The sequence below is a fragment of the Aspergillus affinis genome (genome assembly GCF_023601865.1).
Source record: "Aspergillus affinis strain CMG 70 chromosome Unknown NODE_16_length_405296_cov_86_143545, whole genome shotgun sequence".
Taxonomy (NCBI): Eukaryota; Fungi; Ascomycota; class Eurotiomycetes; order Eurotiales; family Aspergillaceae; genus Aspergillus; species Aspergillus affinis.
In genome coordinates this window covers 257,489-282,214 of record NW_026515797.1, presented here as the reverse complement: position 1 = coordinate 282,214, position 24,726 = coordinate 257,489, and the positions used below count along the sequence as shown (strand labels likewise).

General features: G+C 48.5%; 5 protein-coding genes across 5 annotated transcripts; 3 read left to right on the top strand and 2 right to left on the bottom strand.

Moving 5' to 3' along the window:
* Positions 1-1,922: 1,922 nt before the first annotated feature.
* KD926_003071 (uncharacterized protein) lies at positions 1,923-3,597 on the top strand (the record flags this gene model as incomplete). Its single annotated transcript, XM_053097357.1, has 2 exons — positions 1,923-2,132; positions 2,194-3,597. The coding sequence occupies 2 exons, from the start codon at positions 1,923-1,925 to the stop codon at positions 3,595-3,597; spliced, it is 1,614 nt and encodes a 537-aa protein (XP_052958701.1).
* Positions 3,598-6,234: 2,637 nt separating this feature from the next.
* KD926_003069 (mitochondrial 37S ribosomal protein mS38) lies at positions 6,235-7,399 on the bottom strand (the record flags this gene model as incomplete). The annotated part of the gene is made up of 2 exons (XM_053097356.1): positions 6,235-6,929; positions 7,042-7,399. 2 exons carry the CDS (start codon positions 7,397-7,399, stop codon positions 6,235-6,237), a joined length of 1,053 nt encoding a protein of 350 aa, XP_052958700.1.
* A 994-nt stretch (positions 7,400-8,393) lies between these two features.
* Positions 8,394-9,790, bottom strand: KD926_003068 (guanine nucleotide-binding protein subunit alpha; the record flags this gene model as incomplete). Its single annotated transcript, XM_053097354.1, has 5 exons — positions 8,394-8,735; positions 8,813-9,071; positions 9,124-9,287; positions 9,354-9,538; positions 9,661-9,790. The coding sequence occupies 5 exons, from the start codon at positions 9,788-9,790 to the stop codon at positions 8,394-8,396; spliced, it is 1,080 nt and encodes a 359-aa protein (XP_052958699.1).
* Positions 9,791-14,680: 4,890 nt separating this feature from the next.
* On the top strand, positions 14,681-15,085 carry KD926_003067 (uncharacterized protein; the record flags this gene model as incomplete). The annotated part of the gene is made up of 1 exon (XM_053097353.1): positions 14,681-15,085. The coding sequence occupies one exon, from the start codon at positions 14,681-14,683 to the stop codon at positions 15,083-15,085; it is 405 nt and encodes a 134-aa protein (XP_052958698.1).
* A 4,316-nt stretch (positions 15,086-19,401) lies between these two features.
* KD926_003066 (M13 family metallopeptidase) lies at positions 19,402-21,899 on the top strand (the record flags this gene model as incomplete). The annotated part of the gene is made up of 4 exons (XM_053097352.1): positions 19,402-20,103; positions 20,155-21,253; positions 21,328-21,728; positions 21,822-21,899. 4 exons carry the CDS (start codon positions 19,402-19,404, stop codon positions 21,897-21,899), a joined length of 2,280 nt encoding a protein of 759 aa, XP_052958697.1.
* Between the last annotated feature and the right edge of the window lie 2,827 nt (positions 21,900-24,726).

Genomic DNA, 24,726 nt, shown 5'->3' with positions numbered 1-24,726 from the left:
AGAATCGTTAGCCGCTGTTTTCCTCGCACCTCTCCAAGCTCTCCAGCCTCTCATCCACGGCATTGGGTGCTCGGACAGCACTGCGAAGGGACCGACCGAGCGAGCCGGACGAAGGCAAGGAGAACGAGGGGATGACGACAAGGGCACTTACGAGGCAGTGAAAGGCATTGTGAGTAGTGGTTGATCGAGTAGAAGCCAAAGAGGGATCTATGAGCAGGAGATGATAATTGATCGAGATGGGATGACAAGTCTGAAAGAGTTGGGAAGAAAGAACAAGGCCGGGCGGTCGGGAGCGGATCCACGGGCTCTTAAATCCTGGGCGGCAAAGGTTCGAGTTGACCTTGACACCGGCCTCTCTGCCCGTCTCCGTAAGGGGATCAGGTTCCCTTTCTGTTAGTGCCTTAGTCAGGATTTCATCATACGTCATGCTTCCACCGCCAACTGTGGCTCGGGTTTGACGCACGCCGTCTTCATTGGCCCAGGCGGAGTGATGAACATCCAATTTCCCGCTGCCTAGACTTTCCCATCAGGCATTTGTCGGCTGACTTTTGCGTCAACCTACGTTGCGACCTACTTGGCAGAGTTTTCCTCGTTTCCCAGCAAGGAGTCTAACAATTATCTGGTTGCCTGAAGAAAAGCTTGGCGCCCTTCTTTGCCCCTGACCCTCGCTATTCAATGTACTATTCATCGAAATCGATCTGATCAGGTCCTGATTTCTATATTTATGCACCTGTCAATTGCTCGTTTTATTCTCCATCAGACTCCGGAATAACCACCCTTCTCACAGGAAAACCCCCATGCTTACTTTTTTAGCCCGTCATCCAGACATCCACCTCTTTTGCACTTGCAGGAGTGGACCACAGCCCTATGGAGTCCAGCCCTATTCCCTTGGCTTCTACCTATGTAATTTCCTGACACTCTCCGTTTGTCTCCACTCGTCATAGCATGGTTTCGACTTTCTTGGAATCTGATATCATTCACGGTGAGGCAACACGTTTTCCTTGTCGATCTTCTCGAGGCCATAGATCGTACCATCGTTGCGCAGCCATGCATCTGGAAATCGACGTCATCCCGAACTCCGACCATACGAAACCCACAAAATTAAGATAAGAAACGCTCCATCTTCAAACGTGCAGCGAATGAGGGCAGAAGGTAGACCCGGGCTCTTATTTCGTTGGCTGTTTTAATTATGATTGCATGCTCCGTAACTGTGTACCTTCCTTGACCCTGGAACGCCCTCGGGACTTGGCACGGTGGCGGTACTGCACCGCCACATCTGCCAACGCCTCTCGACGTCATGCTTGTCATATGCTTCCTACACCTGTGGACTCATACATGTGCGTTGCGATCATTGACTTCTTGTCCGCGGACAAGTGGCTCGCTGGATAGGCAAGCATGATACCCCGTACGAGCCCAGGTTCACTGAGCGCCCATTCTATTCTTAGTTTGCCAACGCCACACTTATCAAGTCGCATTCTAGCCTTCTTCTAGAATTCAAGGTTTCTGCCTACGGAGTACGGAGTACACCTGCTGTTTGACCCTGGGTTGGCTAAGTGGCCGGCAAAAGTCTTGGGTGAGCATTGGCATCATTTACGGAGTATGGTCATGAGGTATTCTGGACGATACTTTCACTCCCACCTAATTCATATTACTTGAATAGATTAATAGGTGGTTCTTCTAAAGAAAATAAATAAACATTAGGGTAAAAATACATTGTCGGTTCAGCAACAATGAACTCGAAGAAATTGAGCCCAGGGAATACTCGTAGGAAAAACTAGAGACAGCTTCTAAAGCCACTGCGGGTAATCAGTCAAGCTGCAGTGGGTCTTGGCAGCCATTCCGTTCTTTGCTTCCGAAACTCCCTCGCAATGCTTTAGCACCGCTAGACATTCTCGACTATCATTGTCGACCTCCATGCTTATATGTCGTTGATGCTCACCTTGCCAGCACGACCGGCCGCCAAACCAGGGTGCGCTCGGCAGGTATTTGAGCTTCGTGGCCTGCAGAGGCGACGAGGCCCATCTTATCGAGGCCAATATGCCGCACGCAGGTGTCTAGCAACGCAGACGAAACGCACCGCGAACAATCATCCCTTGGCTTATACCTGGCTGACACGCACCCCTGGAGAGATTGTAGGTTTCTCGGTGGTTTCTGCAGTTCTTCCCATGGCTTGCCTTGCTAATTCTTCAAGAGACTCCAGATGACGTTCTTTCAAGCCTTCCCTCTATTCCGAGCTCGCGACTAGTATCAAACCCGATCCCTATCATCCTTGTCACGCCCAGCTTTGCATCGTGGATCGATCCTTCCCATACTTTCCTTGAGCAATGGATCAATCGCCTGTACCGGAATCAACCTTCCGAGGGATCCCATGGCTCTGCGCATGCCTTTGTAGCGATTGTTGATAAACTACCCGATACCAGTCGCAAGTCAAACAATGCACCAGAGGAGGATATCGAAGAATACGAGGGCATTTCGGTTATGCTATCAAGAGCAGAGAACATACAAGGAAAAGTTGCCGCGCCGCGCCGACTCCGAGCCACGGACGCTCCAGAAGCAGCTCTTGTGTTCTCTGTCCAAACGAATACCCCCCACGCCGCTGGTGAAGCTCTTCGTCAGCCTATCCATGAAGTTGGTTTGCGTCTCGCCAATACCATTTTTCTCAATGGCAAGGAAAACACCCTTTTTGGAACCCGCTGGGCCTACGACGCTTCCTCGTCCAGTTTTAGTCTGGGCCAGACCGTCGACTTATCTCGCTGTTTAATTACGTCGAATACAGAGTCCATTTCCAGTTCTCTCGGCCTCCCGCTATATCCGGTCGGCCGGCGAAGAAAGGTTGTAACCAGCATGGGGAATATTCTACGCCAGATCACAAAACATGCCGATGGTCAATCAATGGAACCGATGCCAGCCTCGGCTGAGCTGGAAAAAGAACTTCCTTGCTATATCGAAGAACACAACATTCTCGACCAGAGAGTATCGGTGTGGGCTCTCATTGAAAGCCCCGACAAAGATGGTGCAGACAGAACCCCAGATGATCTCACCAAGGCGATTCAGGCGGGTGGTAAACTACACCATGTCATGAGCGGCGGTGGTGGATGGGGCAAAAAGCAAGGCCTCTTATCCTTGGACCCTGAGATCAGCTTCTTAGTGCCATCGGATGACGGGGAGCCTGTGGGCATGAACGGGCTCTTTTCTCCCCAGGCCGGGGGCTCGCTGCCAGATCGATTGCCATCTCTCGACCAACGAGTCATCATCGATGATCTATCATCTCTCTCACAGGTTGCCCGTGCGGGTGACTATATTCAATTTTTTGTTTCAATCCTCCCGGAGCATGACCAGAGCGGATCGCTAGCTCCGGAAGAAACTCCTTCGTATCATTTCGGTGTCGTCACTGATAGTGAAAGCCCCTTGCCACCGTCGAACACTGCTTCGGAGCAAAAGAATTTGATTCATGTGCCGAATCGATTTGGGGCTCTGTCGGAGAAGGCTGTCACTTATCTGCAGCCCGTCACCCCGGCCAGTTTAGAAGGAGAGGTCCTCGAAACTGGCACTAAGCTCAATATGCCTGGGGCTCGGATCTCGCTTGTCCTTGAGTAAGATAACTCAGACGCAAAAGCTTCCATGTAATGAATTATCCACCACTTTGTATTTCTACTGTCGTGCATCCATGTCTACAGTAACTGGCCAAACCGTAAAATGTAGATCTACTGTAGTCGTAATCCGATGGCGGCCGGGTGCCAAGCACCGGGTCACGTGGGAGCACATGAGGTCCGTCAGCCTCCCCGAAGCAACCACCAGCGTGTTCGCCTCAATCCCCATCTCCGTCTCGCACCTGCAATCCTTCGCATCATCGCAACGGCTCTCTTCGCGGGCGTTCCCTTGCTCTGATACTGCTTATCTCGGCTGTCTCCATAGCTCTATCCTCAATTTATCCCATTAAGATCTTTTGATCTCTTCAAAATGGCCACTGAACTTTGGTACGTAATCCCCGACTTGACTCCTTTTCCTTGTGCCCACGACCTCTGGCCGCCATGGATTCTTATCCTTGCGGCATCTGGGCTGCTGCTGAAGCTTCTCATGCTGACTTTCTGCTCTCATAGTCCCGTCTATGCGGTATGTCATGTCGCGTCCCTTCGCTGTTCACCATAACCAAGCTCTATTACCCATGGATCGAATCCGTCACCGTCACGTCGACCTAGGATACCTTGACCTTCCCCGAAAGACCTCCATCTTTATTCACACTCTTGATGGCTAATACTGCGACTTTTAGCCCTTCTTCGGCGCGCTGGGTTGCACCTCAGCTATCGTCTTCACCTGCTTCGGAGCTGCCTATGGAACCGCCAAGGCTGGTGTCGGAGTCTGTGGAATGGCCGTCCTGCGTCCCGACCTGATCGTCAAGAGTACGTTTGTCGACTTCCTGAATCTGCTCTTTCCCTAAAGCTCCAGATTCCCTCTCGTGGATCGAACGATGGTTCTAACATGATCGCTTCTTAGACATTGTCCCCATTGTCATGGCGGGTATCATTGGCATCTACGGGTTGGTCGTGTCGGTCTTGATTGCAAACGACTTGCAACAGAAGGTTGCCCTGTACACGGGGTTCATTCAGCTGGGAGCAGGTCTCGCTGTCGGTCTGGCCGGTATGGCAGCTGGGTATGTTTCACCTTCACCGCGGGGATGTCGAGTGGATGTTGTATTCTTTCGAAGCTAACTGCGATCTTTCTTTCTCCAGTTTTGCCATTGGTATTGTCGGTGATGCTGGTGTCCGAGGAACAGCACAGCAACCCAGACTCTACGTTGGAATGATCTTGATTCTCATTTTCGCTGAAGTCTTGGGTAAGTCTTCACCTCCAATAGCGTGAAACGCTGTTCTATTCTATTTTATCCCGATTCTAACCACAATCGTGCCCTTTCTCTCGCAGGTCTTTACGGTCTCATTGTCGCTCTTCTGATGAACTCTCGCTCCACCATCGAAACGTCTTGTTAAGCGACCCCATCTCGGTGTCTCCATGCAATGGTAACAACCGCCGAGCGAGAATCAAACTTTGTATGGAGTATATAGAGACGGAGTGTGGGTGGTTGGTATCCCACTGTGATTGACATGGGATATCTTGGATTTTTATTCGACCTGTGGGGATAATACCTTTATCTCTACAGGGCCGATATGCGAAAGGGAAACGAACGAGTCGAACGGAAAGAAAAATGATTTTTGACTTTGGACAATTGAATCTCCTTTCATACCGATGTACTAGCCTAGGCTTTGTAGACTAGGTCCCTAGGACATTCGGTAGAAAGAATGTTACGAGAGAGAGGGAGAAATGGGGCTGCAGAGATTGGAGAGGTTGAAGGAGAAAGGAGAAGGAAGGTAGATACAATTGCATCGCCCGAGGACTGCGCTGAACTGTATTTTATGGGAGTCGCTTTGTGATCCTAAACTCTTTTTTTTATCTTTTGGGATCTTTTCTATTTGCAATGCTGAAACGGTCTTTTCTTTTTCTTATCCTTTTCTTTTTGTGCCTGTGCCTGTGTTCTTGTGTTGCTGAATTGATCGTATATTCGCTATATATCTATCTTTTCTTTTCCTTGGTATCATTTTCGAGGTTACGTACGGAGATATCTTGGTAGGTATTTACCTATTTCGCACTAAGGTGTCTACGGGTCTCTTTCACGGAGAAAATCCTGATTTTGTGTCACGTCCATTCTATCAACGTTGATATCTTGCTTGACAGTACTTCAGATTTAGCATATGAACAATTTCAAAAACGAGAGGGCCATGAACAAATGGATAAATTGCAAGACGAATGGGTACGAAGTCAAGAGTTATAGTTATGGCACCAGTAAAGAAAAAGAGACATGTAAAAGATAAATAATATTGTCTATGGAGAGGAAACAATACATAAGAAAATTATGCAAGATATAAAACGCATATGATATGAGGGACCAGCAAAAGATAAGAAAAAAAAAAAAAAAAACAAGCAGCGATGGAACTAAAGAAACCCAACTCAAGAATAATACATAAGGTTCCTTCCTAAGTCTACCCGGTCAAGCAAACAAACATGATATCAAAGGGGAGAGAGAAGGAGAGATGATTATTTTCTCTCTCTTCCTTTCCATGCATTGAATAAAAAGGTAGGGTGGGAGATAGAGAGTTAAGGGGAAAGATATGGACAAAAAAGTAACAATGAGATGACTATGGGAGACAAAGAAAAGGCTGCAAAAATATGAAACTGTTCCGATTAGGCCTTCTCAAGCTTCCGTCGCAGCGTTCTCGTCCTCCGCAATAGCTTCTTGAACTTGTGCTTCTTCATCTTCAAGCGACGACGTCTCTTGGTGCTGAGGGCGTGCATTGATCGGTTGTTACGGACACGCTCGATGTACGTGGTCTCGGAGTGGTTGGCGGGAACGTCGATGATGGCATCGCTGTCCGTGGCGCCGGGGGCGTCCATCTCGTCGGCGTTGCGAAGGAACGGACCGGTATGAGCCTCGTAGGTCTTCCGGCCGTCGGCGTGCGTGGACTCGTGGATGGTCAGGACGGTCGAGTAGCTGGACGTCTCGTGGCCTTCCGACTCGGCGGTGGCGGTGGCGGCCGACGCCTCGTCAAAGGGCACCGGCGGCGGGGGCGGGTGGAAGGGACGGAGACTTTTCGTGAGCTCCTCGATGGAAATCTTCACGTCTGCCATGTTCATGCCGTCCGGGTGACCACCCTCCATTTCGAAGCTGCTCACGGGTCCTTCCTGGTCGGCGTGGAGGGCCGCGTTCTCCATGGAGTCGACGGTCGAGGACAAAGTGAACATGACATCGTCCGCTTCGTGTTTCAACGATCTCTTCGCGGTGAATAGCGCATCGAAGGCTTCGGAGGATGAGGTGGGAGGGACGGTGGTAGAGACGGAGATGGGCCGGTGGATAGAAAAGAACGACGCAACGTGGACATCTGTATCGATCACAGTTATTAAAAATTTTTCTCAATTAGTTGAGGATTGGCAGAGAGATGGCGGAAAGTGTGTCTTTTTCGACGTGGCGAGATCTGATCGAGAAAAACTTACCATGCGGCTGGAGGTGCTGAGTCGAAGGAACGCTCGGCAATCTCGAGAAGGCTGTATGCTGGTTTGACTTAGAACCGTTGCGGCCGTTGTTCTCCTTCCCCCTCCGCTTGGAAGCCTTGCCCTCACGCTTCTCCGCCGAGTTCACACCTTTCGCAGGAGTCTGGGAAGAAGCGTCGACATTTCGGGAGCCATCGCTGGGTTTCGAAGAAGAAGAGGAGTATCGACGTTGACGCACCTGCTGTGTTGCGCCGAGGAGGCCGTTGGAAGAGGCAGTAAGACCTTGACTAGACGAACGAGATATGCCGGAGATGGGCACAATAGGAGCCCATGCAGCCCGGCGTAATGAGGACGACAGCATTTTTTCCGTCGAGAGGGCCCAGGGACTGGGATGACGAAGATGTCGGGAACAAAGCCGGAGAAAGTCGTCTGAGGCGAAATCGAAGTTGAGCCGATCAGGCGGAAGCCCGATTGGGTTTAGTCCGCGTGTTGCGCCTCAGGCAACACCGAGGGTCGGATCAGGTGATTCCGTCAGGCCAAGACGGACGAGGGTCACATGAAGCATCATCAGTTCTTGTTTACCAGTTTCGCATTACTCCGGGAATTGATGTAGAACTCCATTTCTTACGGTGCAGTTGGCTTCTTTGGTATCAATTGAATTAACTATGTACTGCTCGTAATCCCAAAGATCCGTACAAGCATACACCCCAAGAATCAATGTATGTACGCCAAGTGATGAGGGGTCTCAGTGGCCAGTAAGTGCAGTGTCGAGCACTCAAGCACCTGTCGCTCTCTGCCAACACATGTAAGAGAACTGAAAGCACCGACTTCTCACCGCCTCAAGCTCAGGCGCAAGACAACACTTGAGATTTGAGACGTATTCAGCTCGTGACAGACAAAAGAGGTGACGAAAATGAAGATTAATACAGAAAAAATATCCACTGGGGAATAAAAGTTGGGGGTAAAACAAAAGGAATCGTCAGATACAGGATGAAAAAATAGAGATGGTATCAATCTGGACTATATAAGAAAAGACCCATCGCTGAACCGGATGAAAAGTAGAAGAATGGAAAAAGGGGGAGAAAAGATCACCAGGAATTAATGGCTTTTAATGCAATCAAACATGGCAAGAGGAATTCAACCAAGAACGCTATACCGTGGCGTCAAGGAGAACCGAGAGAAGGATATATAAAAGATGACAGAAGAATTGAAAGCTCCAGGTGTGGCGAGAGGAATGAAAGGAATGAGAAGAAATCGCTCAATAAGTGCAACGCGAAATGATAGGTAGAAGGGTGAATTTTTGCATCTCATGCTCGCGGAAAACGTCGTTAGGCCAACCATTACTAGTCGGCATTCTATAGTATGAGAGTATGAAGGTTCTTCTGGATAATCATGTCCTGCACCGAGTCCATGGTTGCTTTCAGCAACGTCGTATCGGTAGCATTGGTGTAGTGGATGTAAATTTCTCGGTCCGGAATGCGGTTGATTCCTCGGAATCTGTCTGCGAAATATCTGGCTGCAGCATCAAAGTCGTTGTTCGAGCCGTTGAAATCCGGGAAATGTTTGGAAACGGGTGAGATGTCGAGTTTTCCCTTGAAGAGATCGATTTTGTTCAAGAACAAGATGATGGGTTTTCGCTTGAACCATTCGCCATTAACTAGCGACTCGAATAGCATCATTGCTTCGTGCATTTGGTTCTAAAGGTAACAGATTAGTCGGTCCGGTCTTGAATGGAATGGCGTAACGAAGTGAAATGGGGTCACTGGACACTTACCGCATTCTGGTCTTCAACTAAACATTGGTCGTACCCTGATAAAGCGACCATGAAAAGTAGACACTGGACACCCTCGAAACAGTGAATCCATTTCTTTCGCTCGGACCGCTGTCCACCAACATCCATCATGCGGAAATTCATTTGACCTAATTCAAACAGCGTTTCTGTAATTCCGGTGGTTCGCAAGCGGGCTTGCAGCATGTCCTGGTTGTCGGGAAGCCATCCGCTGGTAAATATCCGATCGAGCGAGTTGTAGAAGCTAGATATTAATCAGCATGGGCAGTTCCCAGTGGTTATCCGCGCGCACTCACTAATGAAGGTTATCATGAAGAGCAAACTCGTGCCCTCGGGCAACGGCTTTCTGAACGCCACTGTCGTCCCACATATCTCTCATGGCGTCGCGAACTTTGAGATCTGAGAAAGCTTCGTCGGACCCTACATCCGGCTCTAAGTGGTCGACAAGATCTGCCAGCGGCTAATTCAAGAAATTTTTCGTTAGAAAAACAATGTCGGGAAACAGAGAAGGGCAGGATATGCATACTTTCGTGCCGTCGTGCTGAAACTCGATGCTCTCTGCGCGCATGATTTCCAGCAAGACTTTGAAAGCAATGACGATGTTCGAATAAATCACTGCACGTGTTTGGCGGCGCTCATCTTCAGGGAAGCCCCCGGAGTGGATGATGCGCATTTGCTTAATGATGGTCGACTTTCCTGACTCACCAGCACCTGTAGAGGGAAATTGTTAGCACATATCTCGAGCTTCGCTCCCGTCTCCCAGTGTCGAGAGATGCGACTAAAAATCCTATGTATCCAAAAATTCGATAATTGCGACATCAGATAACACATACCAAGAAGGAGTATCTTGATCGTTCTATCCATCACTTTCTTGTCATTCTTCAACACCTTGTCTATTTTGGCATTTTGCTGGACGGCATCTTTATCGTCTGCATTAACTGGCTTCGAGCTCATGCAACCCATGTTGTACAGTAAGGATCGCAAATATCACTGTTACAGTCGGAAGGAAGAAAGATGTCAGCAAAGACCGTTTGAAAGGCCGCAGCTGCCCGGAGAAAATACTCGGTGCATAATGCGTCTGGATCAGGAGTTTAACGCGCCGAGTGGTTGCCGAGCTGAATCAGGGATGCATTCGCCCGGCAGCAGGTGACCACTCAAGCGGCGGTTCTCGAAACAGGTGTTGACCTCGAGCTCCTAATACGAGGTTCATGGGTCCTTTGTTCTCGGGGGGGAAGACTAACCGATTATAAAAATACAAGATTATTCAACGATTGAGATTAATTCGTGTTGGTGTTCGCGGAGGGTGGTATGTCGCAACTTCTCGACGGGTGAAACAAGACCATCCAGACTTCCCGGTAGCCAGACCTCGAATTTAAACACCGTTGGACGGATGTGATTTCTCGCGACCTTCGAAACTTCTCCACTTCAGGTTCCCGCGGTGAACCAGAGAACACCTTCCGTGGCCGGTAAGAGGGTATAAGCTCTGTCGCTGCGAGCTAAGGTCGAATCAACGGACCGAAAGGTTGGAGCAAAGGAGGGATTTGCGGAGAGTTATCTATTGGAACCGGACGGCGTTGCGGAGATCGGGACCTCGAAAATTCGGCAGTTCGGACAGCTTCAGGCAGGAGCTATGGGCGAATCGACGGGCGAACGTGAACAGAGGTTCAAGAAAGATGGAAGGAAAAGAAAATGAAAAGAAAGAAAGAAGAAAAAAGAAAGGGAGAAAGTGAGTCTCTTTACGAAAGGTGGGTATTTGCCGCTCTCAGAGCGGATTCGGAGCTCGACAGGCGGGTCGACGGGTGGTGCGATGGAGGTAGGTCGAGGAGAACACCCGGAGAGGACGGAGAGAGCGAGGAAATAAAAGGGCAAAATGATCCGGTGTCAGTATGAAGATGAAGGGACGTGGTACATGTCTGTCGTTCCACAACAGCCAAAGACACGCGGAAGGGGAGCCAAACGCGGGGAGGGGGGGGGGGAGAAGAAAAAGAGAGAGGGGGTCAGAGGGAAGACGAAGCAGTAAGGTCGCAGCAAGTCCGGAGAGCGTGAGAGGTGAGGTAAGGTGCTCCGTAGTCTCTATAAGCAACAATGGCGTCGCGCAATTCGCCAGGTTGTAATCAATCAAGGCCGATCGGAGAGAGAGGGGGGCCATTGTGGCAGCGCGGGTCAGCCGCTAGTCCTGCAGTGGACTTTTAGTCCGGCATGGAATTACAGAGTCCAAACCAAGGGCGTTAGTGCCAGCCCTAGTGTGTCCGTAGTCCGTGGCTAGCCAGGCGGGTATGTCTGAATGGTAGAGGAAGCGCCCGTCGATCCACTTCCGAGATCCATTCAGGATTCTTCGTTCATTCTTGTGCCTGTGGCTCTCGTTCGAGCCGATTGGAGCTGCCCGATATAAGGTAATAACCGTAAGGTTAGGTTGGGAGGAACCGTAGAATACTGAGTCCTATTCCTCCGTATGCTACGTACATACTAGGGGTATGCTGCGTAGGGGCTGACGGGGTCATGCTGGTGGTGTGTGAGACTGAGAATATTCATTCAAATATCCCTGCAATCAATTATCCAATGCCGTCAAAAGACGATACATTCCACCCATGCGGAGAGACACAACCTTGAAGACTGCCATCCAACCGTCCAGCAGACACAAAGAAAAAGGAAGGAGGAACATGATACCGTATGTATAGATCAAAAGTACCGTCTTCCAGTTGTACCACATTCATTCCGGTTTCATTTATGCTGACCATAGCCCCCTCCCCCAATTTGATGACCCTGCAGTGAAACGACTCCCCCATGACTCTAAAGGATTACCCCATACCGTCTAATTTTGGATATAAACCTTTTCTTTTCCCGCATACCTTAGCATCAGAATATAATGATCGATCTTCCATACATAGTCCGTCAGTCCGTTCACTCCGTAATTGTCTGACCGTCTGCCCGTCTGCCAACCGCCGAACACGAACGGGTCCCCCCCAAAGTCAAGTGTCCACACCTCCCCATTCCCTGCCAAGCACTGCAACCGAACAACGCCACGAGGCACGCATTCGACGCATTGGCATGCACGGATCGACGGATATTTATTTGCTTGGAGCAATTGTTGGTCTACCTGTCTGGCTTTTTCTCGGAGCAGACGACAAAAGCTGAATGGTACTGGTACCCACTCCAGCTAATAATCGGGCATTATCTCCGTCGCTAGTCGGACACATCATCTCTGAGCTTGTTTATGTGAAAAGAAAAAAGAAAATCCCTTTGCGTTTTTGCTTTTTTTTCTCTCCTGTGATTCGTTATACCGAGATCCCGAAGGAAGAAAGCCTCAGAGGAAGTCTACCAATCAATGACCCTGGTGTTCGATGGATTTAAAAATAATACCCTACCTAATTATAAGTAGTAATCTCGCTACGCAGTTACCATTTATATCGTTTTTGCTAACGAGATTAAACAATTCGGCACCCTGCATCATCGCAACCGGCATGCTCGCTTACCACCCTCTCCCTCCCTTAAAAGGGCGTGATAAGGAGTAAGATTGCCCATGCGCGTACCCGGGCTTCCCGTCAAGCTTTCGTACTTATTAATTAATTACACGACCATTTGTGTACACCCGTACTGCATGGGTGGATAGGTCTAATAGTAATCGTAATCCTGCGGGTGTAGGATCGTAATCAAAACCGTTGTCAGGGTTCTTCTTGAATCATGCTGGATCTGGTCTCCATTGGAATTTACGGCCTGGATTTTAGCCTACCAAACTCGATGCGCGTTTTGGTTCCCCGAGGGATCCAATCATCCCAAACCAACCTTGGCATCTTCTGGGTTTATTAATATGGCTCTGTATACGATACAGATTAACCACGCCCAGATCGGGCGCTGTGCTTAGACCGTCCGTATAACTCATAGCGTTGGGTTTCCTGCATCCGCGGAAGTTTAATGACGGTTTCAGTGACATCTATCATATCGACCACCCGGGATGTCTGTGTCACTGTCACTGTCACTGTCACTCTCGCACAGGTAAACAATGGAGATAAGTGGAACATTATTAAGGAAGAGGACGAAGAAGAAGAATGGAACTCGAACTTTTTTTTTTTTTGCGCATCCTCGGAAAGTAGAGTGGGCCCTGCTCCAGGTCGGATTCCACACCTCCGGTTTCAGCTTTGCAACGAACCAAACGCCGTCGTGGCACTAAGGCAGGGGCAGCCCATTCCAGGCCGTCAAAAGCTCCATCCCCATCCCATCCCTTTATATGTGTGTGGCCCGTACTGACAGTAAGTCGAAAACATGGAGCTCCAGACTCGGGATACATACGCGGTGGTTACACATCAAATCATCAGGAATAAATTACACGACAGGTGTCCCAGACTCCCACCTACCTAGGATCCACAACTTGCGGCGTAGGCGCAGTGCAAAGCATCCCTGTCCGATAGATCATATGCCAACCGGTCCTATTGCATAATAACAGACCATAAAATGAGGAAATCTAATAATGAGGCAGGAGATAACTATTATCGACTAGAACAAGGCTACGTAGCTGATAGTGATACAGTGCTGTGTCGATCAGTCAACGCTAATCAGGGGATAGTCCCAACATGACAACAGAAATTGCATGTCTGTGCGTGGTTGTTGGTACGAGGCAGTGGTGGTGGTGGTGTTGGGTGCTGCGAAAGCATGGATGTGGATGAGTAAGAAACAAAAATAAAAAGAAAAGATAGGAAGGATGCTTGTCTTTGTGTTCCATAGCCAGCAGCTATGTAGTATTCGGTGGTAGGATATAAAAAGGAAAAAAAAAAAAAAAAGAAGGCGTGAACCCGACCGGATTTGAACCGATAACCTTTCGATCTGGAGTCGCTATTGGAATTGTTAGGATATGATGTTTGAAATGAATTCTTTTCGGTTAACTTACAACGCGCTACCGTTGCGCCACAGGTCCCCAATTGGATGATAGGCTGAGCTTTATTTTGTTATCCATGAGGATATTCCTTTATCATCCGTCCGTTATTCTACAGCAATAGACCTGCTTCTACCACATAACTACCTATATTCACTTCCTGGTTTGGTGGATTATTTCTTCTGACCTCTGAATGTCGGAGGATACTACTAATTCATGTAATGCATGTATTTATCCCCTTACCTGACTTTTGGGGGCTGTCCTATGCGTGTAGAGTTGTGCTCTACTAAGCGTATATATTCTGACATGCCTGGTGGTGAAATATATTCTATTCTGCCAGGGTTGCATCCCTTTAACCCCCACACTTACTCCATTGATTATATGCCCCAACATACCATAACTACTTTCCTATCCGATCTCGCCAGGCTTCCACCGAAACCAGAGAACAACCATGGAGAGCGACGGCGAAATGGGTTAAGCTTGGGGCTGCCCATGGTCCTTGATTCCAGAAGCATGTGCTCACCACACAGCGCACTGAAAGGCAAGTTAATAAAACCCACACCAGGTGACCGTCCACTGCCGCTTTCTTTATCACCCCAGCCCCTTTTGTTTTCCGCAGTGAGCGCAAGTCCCTGGCCCTTGTCTTCCTTCTTTCAACATACCTCCCATACTGTCTCTAGAAGAGTGACCCAATTGTCTGATTCAGGTTATACAATCTCCAGGATACACTCAAAAATAAACCACCAGACATTGTTACTCCACAAAGCGGTCCAAAGCCGAGAACAAGGGCTCCAGACAGATCTTAGAAAATGCCATCCGATCGAGAATAAAGAGGACAAGTAGGTCACATGACAGGTATCTATAAAACCATGGCCAATGTCCACCCGATCAGGATCACCCACGCCGACCAACCGGGCTCAGCAAGACTACACATCTATGGGAGTTGACAATATATACTGACTGGAAATACCCACAACATATATACCATGGCATCGACTGTCGAGCTTAGAGTCGCGATTTACAATAATGAAGGAGGAGTATACAAACACTGGGGTCTCTTCATCGACGGGCCCACAGCCGAGCAAAAGATAGACTTGCAAGTCGAGGGTTCTACGAACAGATTTCGCTTCGATAGAAAGCTCGAAAATGCTCTAACTACCGACGGAATCGTGGGGTTGATTCCCCTCTGTGAGGTGCCTCTTTCCAGCATCGGTGCTATCGACCAAGCGGCGGCGGAGGCACCGATTCACAACCCATACACGGGCTATAATTGCCAGGATTACGTGGTTGATCTTCTGGATAGTCTAGAGGAGATGGAACTCACCAACGGAAAAGACGCAAAGTGCCAGGCCTCAAAGAGTCTTGTCCTGAGCAAGCAAGAGGGTCGATAAAACGTACACGCTCCATTAGGTGTTGCATATTGGACTTGAACAATATGAACATGGTCCGGCCTAGAATGTGTTAGAACACCAGAAAAGCTGGTCAAGGGCAGATAGCATCTCTTGCATTAGAGTAAGCTGTCAGAAATAAACACCTTAGCTAATTGTAAATTACAAATATACTGTGCCCGACGCTTCATGGTATAATACCTACAATTCCATCCGTCAATTGAAGATAATCCGCAGGCAGCATTAAAAGAGCCTGCTTGAAGATAACCCTATCTGCTTATAATACCTAAAATCTCGACTGAAGATCATCCCAGGACCTGTGGCGCAACGGTAGCGCGTTGTAAGTGAACCAATGAGAATCTATCTCAAACATCATATTCTAACAATTCCAATAGCGACTCCAGATCGAAAGGTTATCGGTTCAAATCCGGTCGGGTTCACGCCTTCTTTTTTGCTTTTTCTCTTCACATTCCGGGTCAGAAGCTCCCTGATTCAATAATCAATAATCCGACACGTTTTCTCACCCAGGACCTGTGGCGCAACGGTAGCGCGTTGTAAGTGAACCAATGAGAATCTGGCTCAAACATCATATACTAACAATTCAAACAGCGACTCCAGATCGAAAGGTTATCGGTTCAAATCCGGTCGGGTTCACGCCTTATTTTTTTGTATTTTTGTTTTCTATCATCTATCTACTCCACAGTGTTTAAAATCAAAGCCTAGCCCGCAGTTAGCTGGCCGAGCTATAAACTAAGATGGACTCTATTTAACTAAACAAAGTCAAGGCCTAAGCCAAACTCATCAGATAATGATTGTGCCCTACTGAAGCTCTGGCCGCCCTTTAGCAGGCCCACTCCTCTCTGAAGAAGTATTATTGTCGACGCCGTACTCGTTATTTTCCCTTCACATGACCACCAACTGTCCGGGCATTTAATATCAATAAATTACGGATTAAACCTTATATAGATTTCTGCGACCCAATACTGAGTTTTGGTCAATTAATTATAGTTTAAATCGGAGTTCTTCCAGCTGCGCCGAACTCTCGTACCCGAAGGCATGATCCTCGAAATTCAATAGGTCATTTTCTAGGCATGATGTATAGAGCTACCAATTGACGTTGGTGCTTGACTCATGCTTGTACTACGCAGACGCGCCATCAGTGAAGAATCAGCCCACGGAGTTTTTCCGGAGTCTGCACAGGTTCTTAGGGAGGTGTCCGTAACCACGTGTTTTTTTTTGTTCTTTTCTTTTCTTGAGCCCGTTTTGCCAGCTCCAGTACCGTACGGTTGATCCTTAAGCTAGCATGTTTCACCAAGAGTTAATAAAGTCCACTCCGTCTCCACTCTCCAAACAGGAAGCAGAACAGGAATAATCACTACTTCGTATGATACGGATTCTGAATTACAAAGTATGTATGTACCTGTAAAAGGGTGAAATACCGCTGTTATAGACTCAAAGGCGCTCTGTACTAATAAATGCCATGCATGTTGGAGAAATCAGATTGTCGAGCATAGACCCTCTGTAGAAGATGACGCGTCTAATCCGGTGATTAGTCTATTTACCCCGATGTTGCAGCCCCATTAGTGGCCGATGCCTGACTATTAGTTAGTATTATTGCATATAAATATTCCGTACTGTTATAGCTCGGGCGAGCTCCCCTGCGTCCCATGAACTTGGATGCCAGAGTTCCCAGTCCCCACACGATTGAACGAGTGTGCTGCTATGGAGAGGCAAGAGGAAAGCTAGTCATCCTGGCTTGAATCCTCAGCCGTTGGCGCCCAGATAACTGGAAGATTGTTGAGGTGAATCCTTCAAGACCAACCCGGCCTTTCCCCCTGAAAAATTGATAACGTCATTACCTATGTATGTAGTTAGGTAACCGTCATTGTTCTCCGGACATTCAACCTGTTTTGGGCGTTGAGGGGGTGACCGAACAGGAAACATCACCACATGTGGACTCCGTGGTTTTTATCATGATCATCACCTGATACTCATTGCTTTGAGGTGTCATGCTGGACTGATCGACATACGGCTCATGCCGGATGCCGACTGTGCCGAACTATTAGTTGCTATTTTTGTTCGTCGTCCTGTACGCGGCCGGCCCGGCATGCTAGGTATGCGAGATCCGGTTCTGCTAAGGTAGGGAGAGGAGCTAGAGGCCTTGCAGACATGGACGGGCTCGGATAAGGTGCGGTTTCTTGCATCGGGTTTTGCCGAATCATGGGAGTTGGGTATGTCAACCTCGCGGTTGGAGTGAGTGGTGGTTATTCGCATGACTATCATGCTAGGGATCTCGGCTCCCCTGGCCTGTTTGAGTAGGTCTCCCGAGTGGGTTTACTGCACTTTATCAATATACTCCGTAGAATGAGGAAATTTGTGCTATTATTGTTTATAGTTGCGCGCCGAACAATAGTGGAATTGACATGTAAATAATTAATTAAACCGTAAACCTTGACGAATACACCATATGGAACACGCGCAGGACTAAATAACTATAGACAACTAGTTTTTGACATTCGTACGTAAAAGATGATAGCATGACTTCATGTTAATAAACCAGCTGGTTCTCAGGAATCTACGTATATTTGTCTGCAGACCATATATCTACATGCTATTCCGGTATATAGGCCCTACTGAATGTGAGCCTTAGAAGCGAGGATTGCTTACCATCAGCAGCCAGTATAATTCAACGTGCATTAATGTTGAATCCGAATAGATAGAAGCCAGATGCTGTACACAAGCTTTTGGTATGGCCTGGATACAATCTGTAGGAGGTTATCCCATTGGATAGTATCTGTATCAAGGGCTCAGAAACAGGTACCATTATAACAATGCAGAGTTGCTTAAGTATGTATGTACATACATGAACATTGAAGACAATTACCATATATCATATAGATATATTTGTTCAGCGCATGCTTATGGAAGAAGCTCCGAGTGAAGCACAAGAAGATTTTTGAATTCATATCGAGGAAGTTTGAGTTGCAAATACCGATCATTGTTGTGTGAGTGACTTAAGAGTTGCTACGAAGGGCTCACCCATTTCATGTTTTAAGTGACCTGGTCAATGCTACCTCTAAGTTGTGGGTCCAACACAGTTCATTGTCGAATAGCAACTTAGTAGTAGTAGTATTAATTAAGGCCCGGCCAGTGAGTGGCGATAGCCCTCTCTGAGCACCTCCCATGGGATATATAGAACGTGCACGAATGACAACTTAGGTATCCCGAGAGAGCATGTATCTCATCATCACCTCTCATGTTGTGTTGCTTGAACCATCTTCTATTCCTAAGCAGTGGAAGAGACCTCATAATTCTCCAAGTAACAACTAGCATTCTCCTACGTTAAAGACATTAGAAATCCCGAATGTATGCCTCGGCAGTTAGGTGATACAGCAGGAGCTAACCGGCCATTGTTGCTGCGGCCGACTAAAAACCGAGACCTGCAGGACAGTCTGTACTACAGTACATTAAAAGTACGTTATATGATGGTAGACTTATTGTAAACCTTCGCACACTCGGTATACCATGCGGCCTAGTACCAAATAGAGTATCGTCGCTTGGTTACCGCACACCTAGACCCCTAGAAGATGACTACATCATGGTCTGTTTTCTTCACCTTTCTCTCTTAACCGAGAAAATAGCCAGCTTGTTGATCAGTAACTAGCTGGCAGGACTCGCATGAGGACTAGGTTTGACCACATCCTGAAATAAATGTCACTGCCTAGATTCAGTTTCTATGGGAACCTCCTCATAGTACCTGATAAGTTTTATGGAAGCGTTCAGAAACGAAAGCTTATGCGAAGGAACATGCCACAAAAGCGTTCCCTCAGGGTGGGTGGCACGGGTTAGGTTTTATGCTATAAATCCCTGTACAATGATCAATAGAGAATAGAGTCCGGGACGGTCTATGCCACCCAGCGAACTAAAGAAATCCCGATAGGTCCAACATTTGGTTATAGCTTAGTTGGAAATCCATGTTAGCGGTAACTCTAATTAGTGAGAACGCATGCTTGTAGAGAGCTGATAAGCACGATAGATAGAAGACGTGTTATGTATAGAACGTAGGGAGACACATCATGCAGGCAGAGCAACCCAACAATCCATGTAGTTGTAACTTCTGCGTTCTGACAACTTCGTAAATCGTGATCCATGGCTCAGGCAACCGCTAAGGCCTAGAACGTCCAATTAGCGCCTCAGATTTAGCGCCTGTCCAACGCTTTTTTACCCCGGGCTTATCTAAGCTTCCTCACCTCTTCGTTAGTTAGTTAGCCATGTCATGGATGTTAATTAGATGTCACTGACACCGCTCGACATGAACCATGAGCTTTGATAAACCATCTCCTTCCATAGGGCTTGGTATGAAGCGGTTCAGGATGTTGCATCCATTTGCCATCATCTCTTTCCTCTCAGTCTCCTACTATCTCTGGTCCAGCTTGCCCGGTATGACTTCACTGCTTCCTTCGGTCGCTCCGTTCACCCACTTTCACCTACTAACCTGGCATCGCGTGCATGTAGCGGAAACCCCATCCGACAATATTGCCCCCCACCCAGTGGCAGCTTCAGTCTGCGAAACGCCTGAATGTGTGCACGCGGCCTCTGAAATCCTTTACAACTTGGACCCAAACCGTGCGAAAATCGATCCCTGCACCGACTTTGATCAGTATGTCTGTGGAGGCTGGCGTGAGCGACATGACATGCGTCCGGACCAAGGATCCATCTTTGCCGGGACTTATATGAGTGAAGCGGCCCAGTCACAGCTTCGTCATATCCTTGAGTCACCTAAGGCCTCGGATCCGGCCGATTCCAAGAACTTTGACAAATTGAAGGCGGCCTACGCTGCATGCATGGATGAATCGACCGTCAACAAGCGTGGCGTGAAGCCGCTGCAGGACCTGCTGTCCGGATTGGACAACGTCTATTCTCTAGCATCAGCATCTAAAGGCTCCGATGTAAACATCACGGACGCTTTCCTGTATCTCATCGGGTCGGGTGTTGAAGCCTTGGTGTCACCGCTTATTATGGTATTTAGCAACCGCTCTGGGCTTGAAGAACTATGTGCTAATCAGCTATAGCCCGATGACCGTGATCCGGACTCGATCGCTATCTTTATCAGCCCGCTGCTCGAGATCGGACTTCCGGCCAGAGAGTACTACAACAACACCAAGCTTGTGGCTGAATACACCCAAGTAGTGGAGAAGGTCCTTGCCGGTTTCGTCGGGGGCGAATCTGCCCATGGTCTGAATGATGTTGTTGCATTGGAGAAAAAGTTGGCTGATGCTACCCCGGACACGGCATCTCAGGAAGACGTGACGAAATACTACAACCCGCTGAGCATCAAGGACACGCAGTCACTTCTGCCGCAAATATCGTTTTCGGACATCATCTCTAATCTGGCACCTTCGGACTTCAGGACTGATCGGTTGATCGTGGGGTCTCCTTCGTACATGAAGTCATTGTCGAAGATCCTGAGCGACACTTCCAGGGAGACCGTTCAGCTGTTCTTCAAATGGAAGCTTATCCAAGCATACGGAGACGACATTGAGGACCCAAAGATCAAGCCCCTGCGCGAGCTAAACAACAAGCTTGCAGGCAAAAACCCACAGGCCACTCAAGACCGATGGCGCAAGTGTATCGATGTTTTGGATGAGGACCTGGGTTGGATACTCAGCCGGTTCTATGTCCTCAACGCCTTCTCGGAAGAGTCGAAGAAACTCGGTGACCAGATCATATCCGACATCAAAGAGCGCTTCATTTTTACGCTGCACCAGACCGAATGGATGTCCCCCGAAGTGAGGAAACTGGGCATTCAGAAGGTGGGAAACATTGTCCAGAAGATTGGTTATCCGACCAAGAGCCCCAACGTCATGGATCCGGCGGATGTGGAGAAGTTTTATGCGGACCTGAAAGTATCCAACGAAACCCTGTTTGAAAACTCTTTGGCCGTGGCGAAGTTCGATCTTCACCAGCAATGGTCCAAATTGGGAAAGCCAACGGATCGCAATGAATGGGGCATGACGGCACCGACGGTCAATGCATACTACAATCCTCCTGGAAACGAAATCGTTTTCCCTGCGGGAATCATGCAGCCCCCGGCCTTCTACGGTCCTGCTGCCCCTCTATACCTGGCGTATGGAGCGTTCGGGGCGGTCAGTGGGCATGAACTCTCACACGGTAAGTAATCCTTTTTTTTTCTGAATGGCCTTTTTTACTGGAGACATGGAACTCTTGTTGACTTTGCTCTGCAGCGTTCGACTCGGCCGGCCGACACTACGACGAGAATGGCAATTACACGGATTGGTGGGATGATAAGACCGTGGAAGGGTTTGAGAAACGGGCCCAGTGCTTCGTCGACCAGTATTCCAACTTCATCGTTCCCGGGGAGGACTCGGAGCCTCTCCATGTGAATGGACGCCTGACGCTTGGGGAGAATATTGCCGACGCCGGGGGTCTCTCAGCGTCATACCATTCGTGGAAGAAGCGTGACGAGAAATCCTCCGACCCTAACCTACCAGGTCTATCCGAATTCAGCAAGGAGCAACTGTTCTTCATCTCATATGCCAACTGGTGGTGTAGCAAGACTACGCTGGAGGCCGCACGGGAGGCCATCTATAACGATCCCCATGCCCCCAAACCGGCACGCATTATTGTGAGTGTCTCAATTTTTTCTGCCAGCTTTAAACTTCCCCTGACCATGGTATCATCCATGAATATGAACTGTGACTAATGACAGCCATTGTAGGGGACGATGGCGAATTCCCTGGAGTTCAAGGAAGCTTTCAAGTGCAAGGATAAGGAGCCCGTGTGCAAGCTCTGGTAGCGGGCCACGAGGCAGCAGACTAATTTCCACGACTACCCTAATTTCATGGCGTTAACCTGATCTCGCATTGCGATCTTACGATATTGTCCTTCCGAGGAGTTGACCGGGGTATCCGCTTGACGCCATTCAAATCAATGGACACTGGATATTCAAATCCCCTTTGCTTACCTTAAGACGTAGATATTGTGGTACAGTAGAAACTTGCAGGTGCACTTGCACATGTAGTGGCATAAATTCGAGTAAAATAGGACAATGCAATATGACGTAGTACAGAGCATTGCATCTCTAAATGAATCATATTCTACCGAGTGAATCCAAGGTTGATCTGGATCAAACATCGACAGCAAACCATCCACCCAGCAGACAGACCGTCTATTCCGGCGGACTGAATAGAGTGTAAACATTTTGGATGTATCAAGTACTTAGTACCCAGTTCCTACCCACCGACTTACCGACTTATCCACAGTCCTACACCGTATCAAACCGAGCGACACACGGGGCATTAATCATTAATGATGTATAACATTCTCGTGGCCCCCCCTGCTTGGGGAGGGCAGCCAATCGTCAGTGAAGACCGGATCACAGCACGGGACGGAAGATCGGAATGTTGCCGCGAGGCCAGGATTGTTGCCCAATGGCCCTGTGCATCCTGATAACCTGTTTCTCAGCCGTCGTACCTACTCCGTAGGTAGGTAGAGAGAGTCATGGGCAGAGACTGGAGAGACGAGATTCGAAAGCGAGAGTCAGCAAGCAGGTGGGCAGCGGAAAGTAGCGGGAAGCCCTAATTTCAGCAGATGGAGACTCTTCTTGCGCCTTTGTCCAATCCAATAGTAGGATTAACTATTATAAGGTAGTACGGAGTCATACTAATAGTCATAGTCCTCACCAGATTAAAAACGATCGGCCTTAACGACAAAGAGAGTGGGAGAGAGGAGGAAAAATTAAGACCCGCCACAACGGTCGCTGGCCAACGACGAGCCGCGGCCCCTGGGAAGGCAGGAAAGGATCAGCGCGCAGGATTGCCCAGCCTGGACAAGATGAGGGTCATGGTTCATCGGCGAAGAAGGAAAGGAAACCTACTCGGAGTAAGAAAAGGAAATGTTGAGGGTTTATCCTTTCCCTGGCATTTAACGGTTCCCGACGGTTTTTTGAGTCTACCAGACCTTACGGAGTCCTCTCCCACTCACCAGGCCCCCTTTTCTGTCTTAGGCTTTCACACTTCTCCCTTTTTTATTTCTGGTTATTTTGATCATTTTCCCTTTCCCTTTCCCCTTCTCCCCCTTCTCTGGGACTCCCTCGGTTTCAGGGTGGAAGATCATGATGCTCTGAAAAGGGACGGTTCAAACGAAGGACCTCCTAAGGAGTCATAGGCAATAGGGAGAACTGAGGCCGATCAGTTGATGTATCCTCATCCTTCTTTCTTACTTCCCAATTTTCAAGTCGATCCACTTTTCTTTTCTTTTCTTTTTTTTTTTACCCAACTTTCCCTCTACTGCAGACTCAGGGACCCTCCCGAACCGGGCAAAAATCTGGATACTGTTGATAATGGAATGGAGATCCCCCCCCTTCTTCAAGGATGGTGAGAGTTGACACTTGATATACGGTGTGCCAGCTGCAACGCCTGCAGGTTGGATGGTGTCATCAGCTGTCGAGTGTAAGATCTAGTGGACGCGACCTGGTCGATCGGGTCGATGCCCAGACTGAATCCTCCATCCTCCGCGGTGCGAAGGATTTATTAATAGCGGAGAGGAGAGCTGAGAAGGTGAGGGCTGGTCTGCAAGCAGGATAGTGGATGAAAGGGAGAGATAGAAAAAAGGGGGCCTTTTTTTCGATATTATCTCGTAGACTAGACTCGAGACTCGATGCTAATAATATGGCCTGATTGCCACCAAAGGGAAGATGCATCGTTCCCCCCTCACACTAGCGTCGTGCTGAACGGAGGAGGTCCACGATCTGGAGCTGTAGATCTGGTTGATTACTCTGGACGGTGTACTCCGTAACCAATAGTGTGTCCTCAGTGTGTTGCTTGCAGCTGACCGACTCTTTTTGACTGCCCGACTGCGGCTGAGGGAGAGAAAGAGAGAGAGAGAGGCTCCTCATTATATTCCTGTCAAAAGTGTCAAACCGGCTGTCCATGGACGGAGAAATCAAATGAGAAATCACCGTCTTTGTTCTCCTGCGTTGCTGGTTCCGCCCTGCTGGAACCGCCTCCTCGTCGGGCTCCACGTCCAGCTCTTGTCCTTTTGCTCATTTAATTTCATTTAATGCCCCAATTCTGCTTAGCCCGGTTCCTGCCAGAACTAAAACCAAACTAATTCCTCTAGCAGCCTCTCGACCTGCGCGTCTCACTCGCTGCTCTTTTTTTGTTTCCACCACGCGAGGCCTCCACTCGCCCTGTTGTTATGATTCTTATTTAGCTGTTGGATCCGGATTATTATCATTTCTCTAATTATTATTATTATGCCATTGTTATGATTGTCGCTCATCGTCGTCATCGATCGCCGTTCCCATCGCTCGCTTCATCGGGACGATATTTCTCTTGATCGTATCCCTACGATCCGACACACTAAACCCGAGAACCCTCTCTCCCATTGACCCATTCTTCCTGGTTATTCCCCGATCTCCAAGGCTTCGTCGTCGTCTCCGGAGTATACCGATTATCCGTTTCATGCCGGATCTTCGTCGCTCTCACACTTCCTAACCATCCTCACGCCGGGTCTGGTCATGTCGTGTCGCAAGCACGGACTGCGATCCCAGCCTGGGCTGCCCCTGCATCCCTCTTCCTCTTGATCTCCCTCTCGGTATTCGGGTGAAGGAGAAGGGCCTT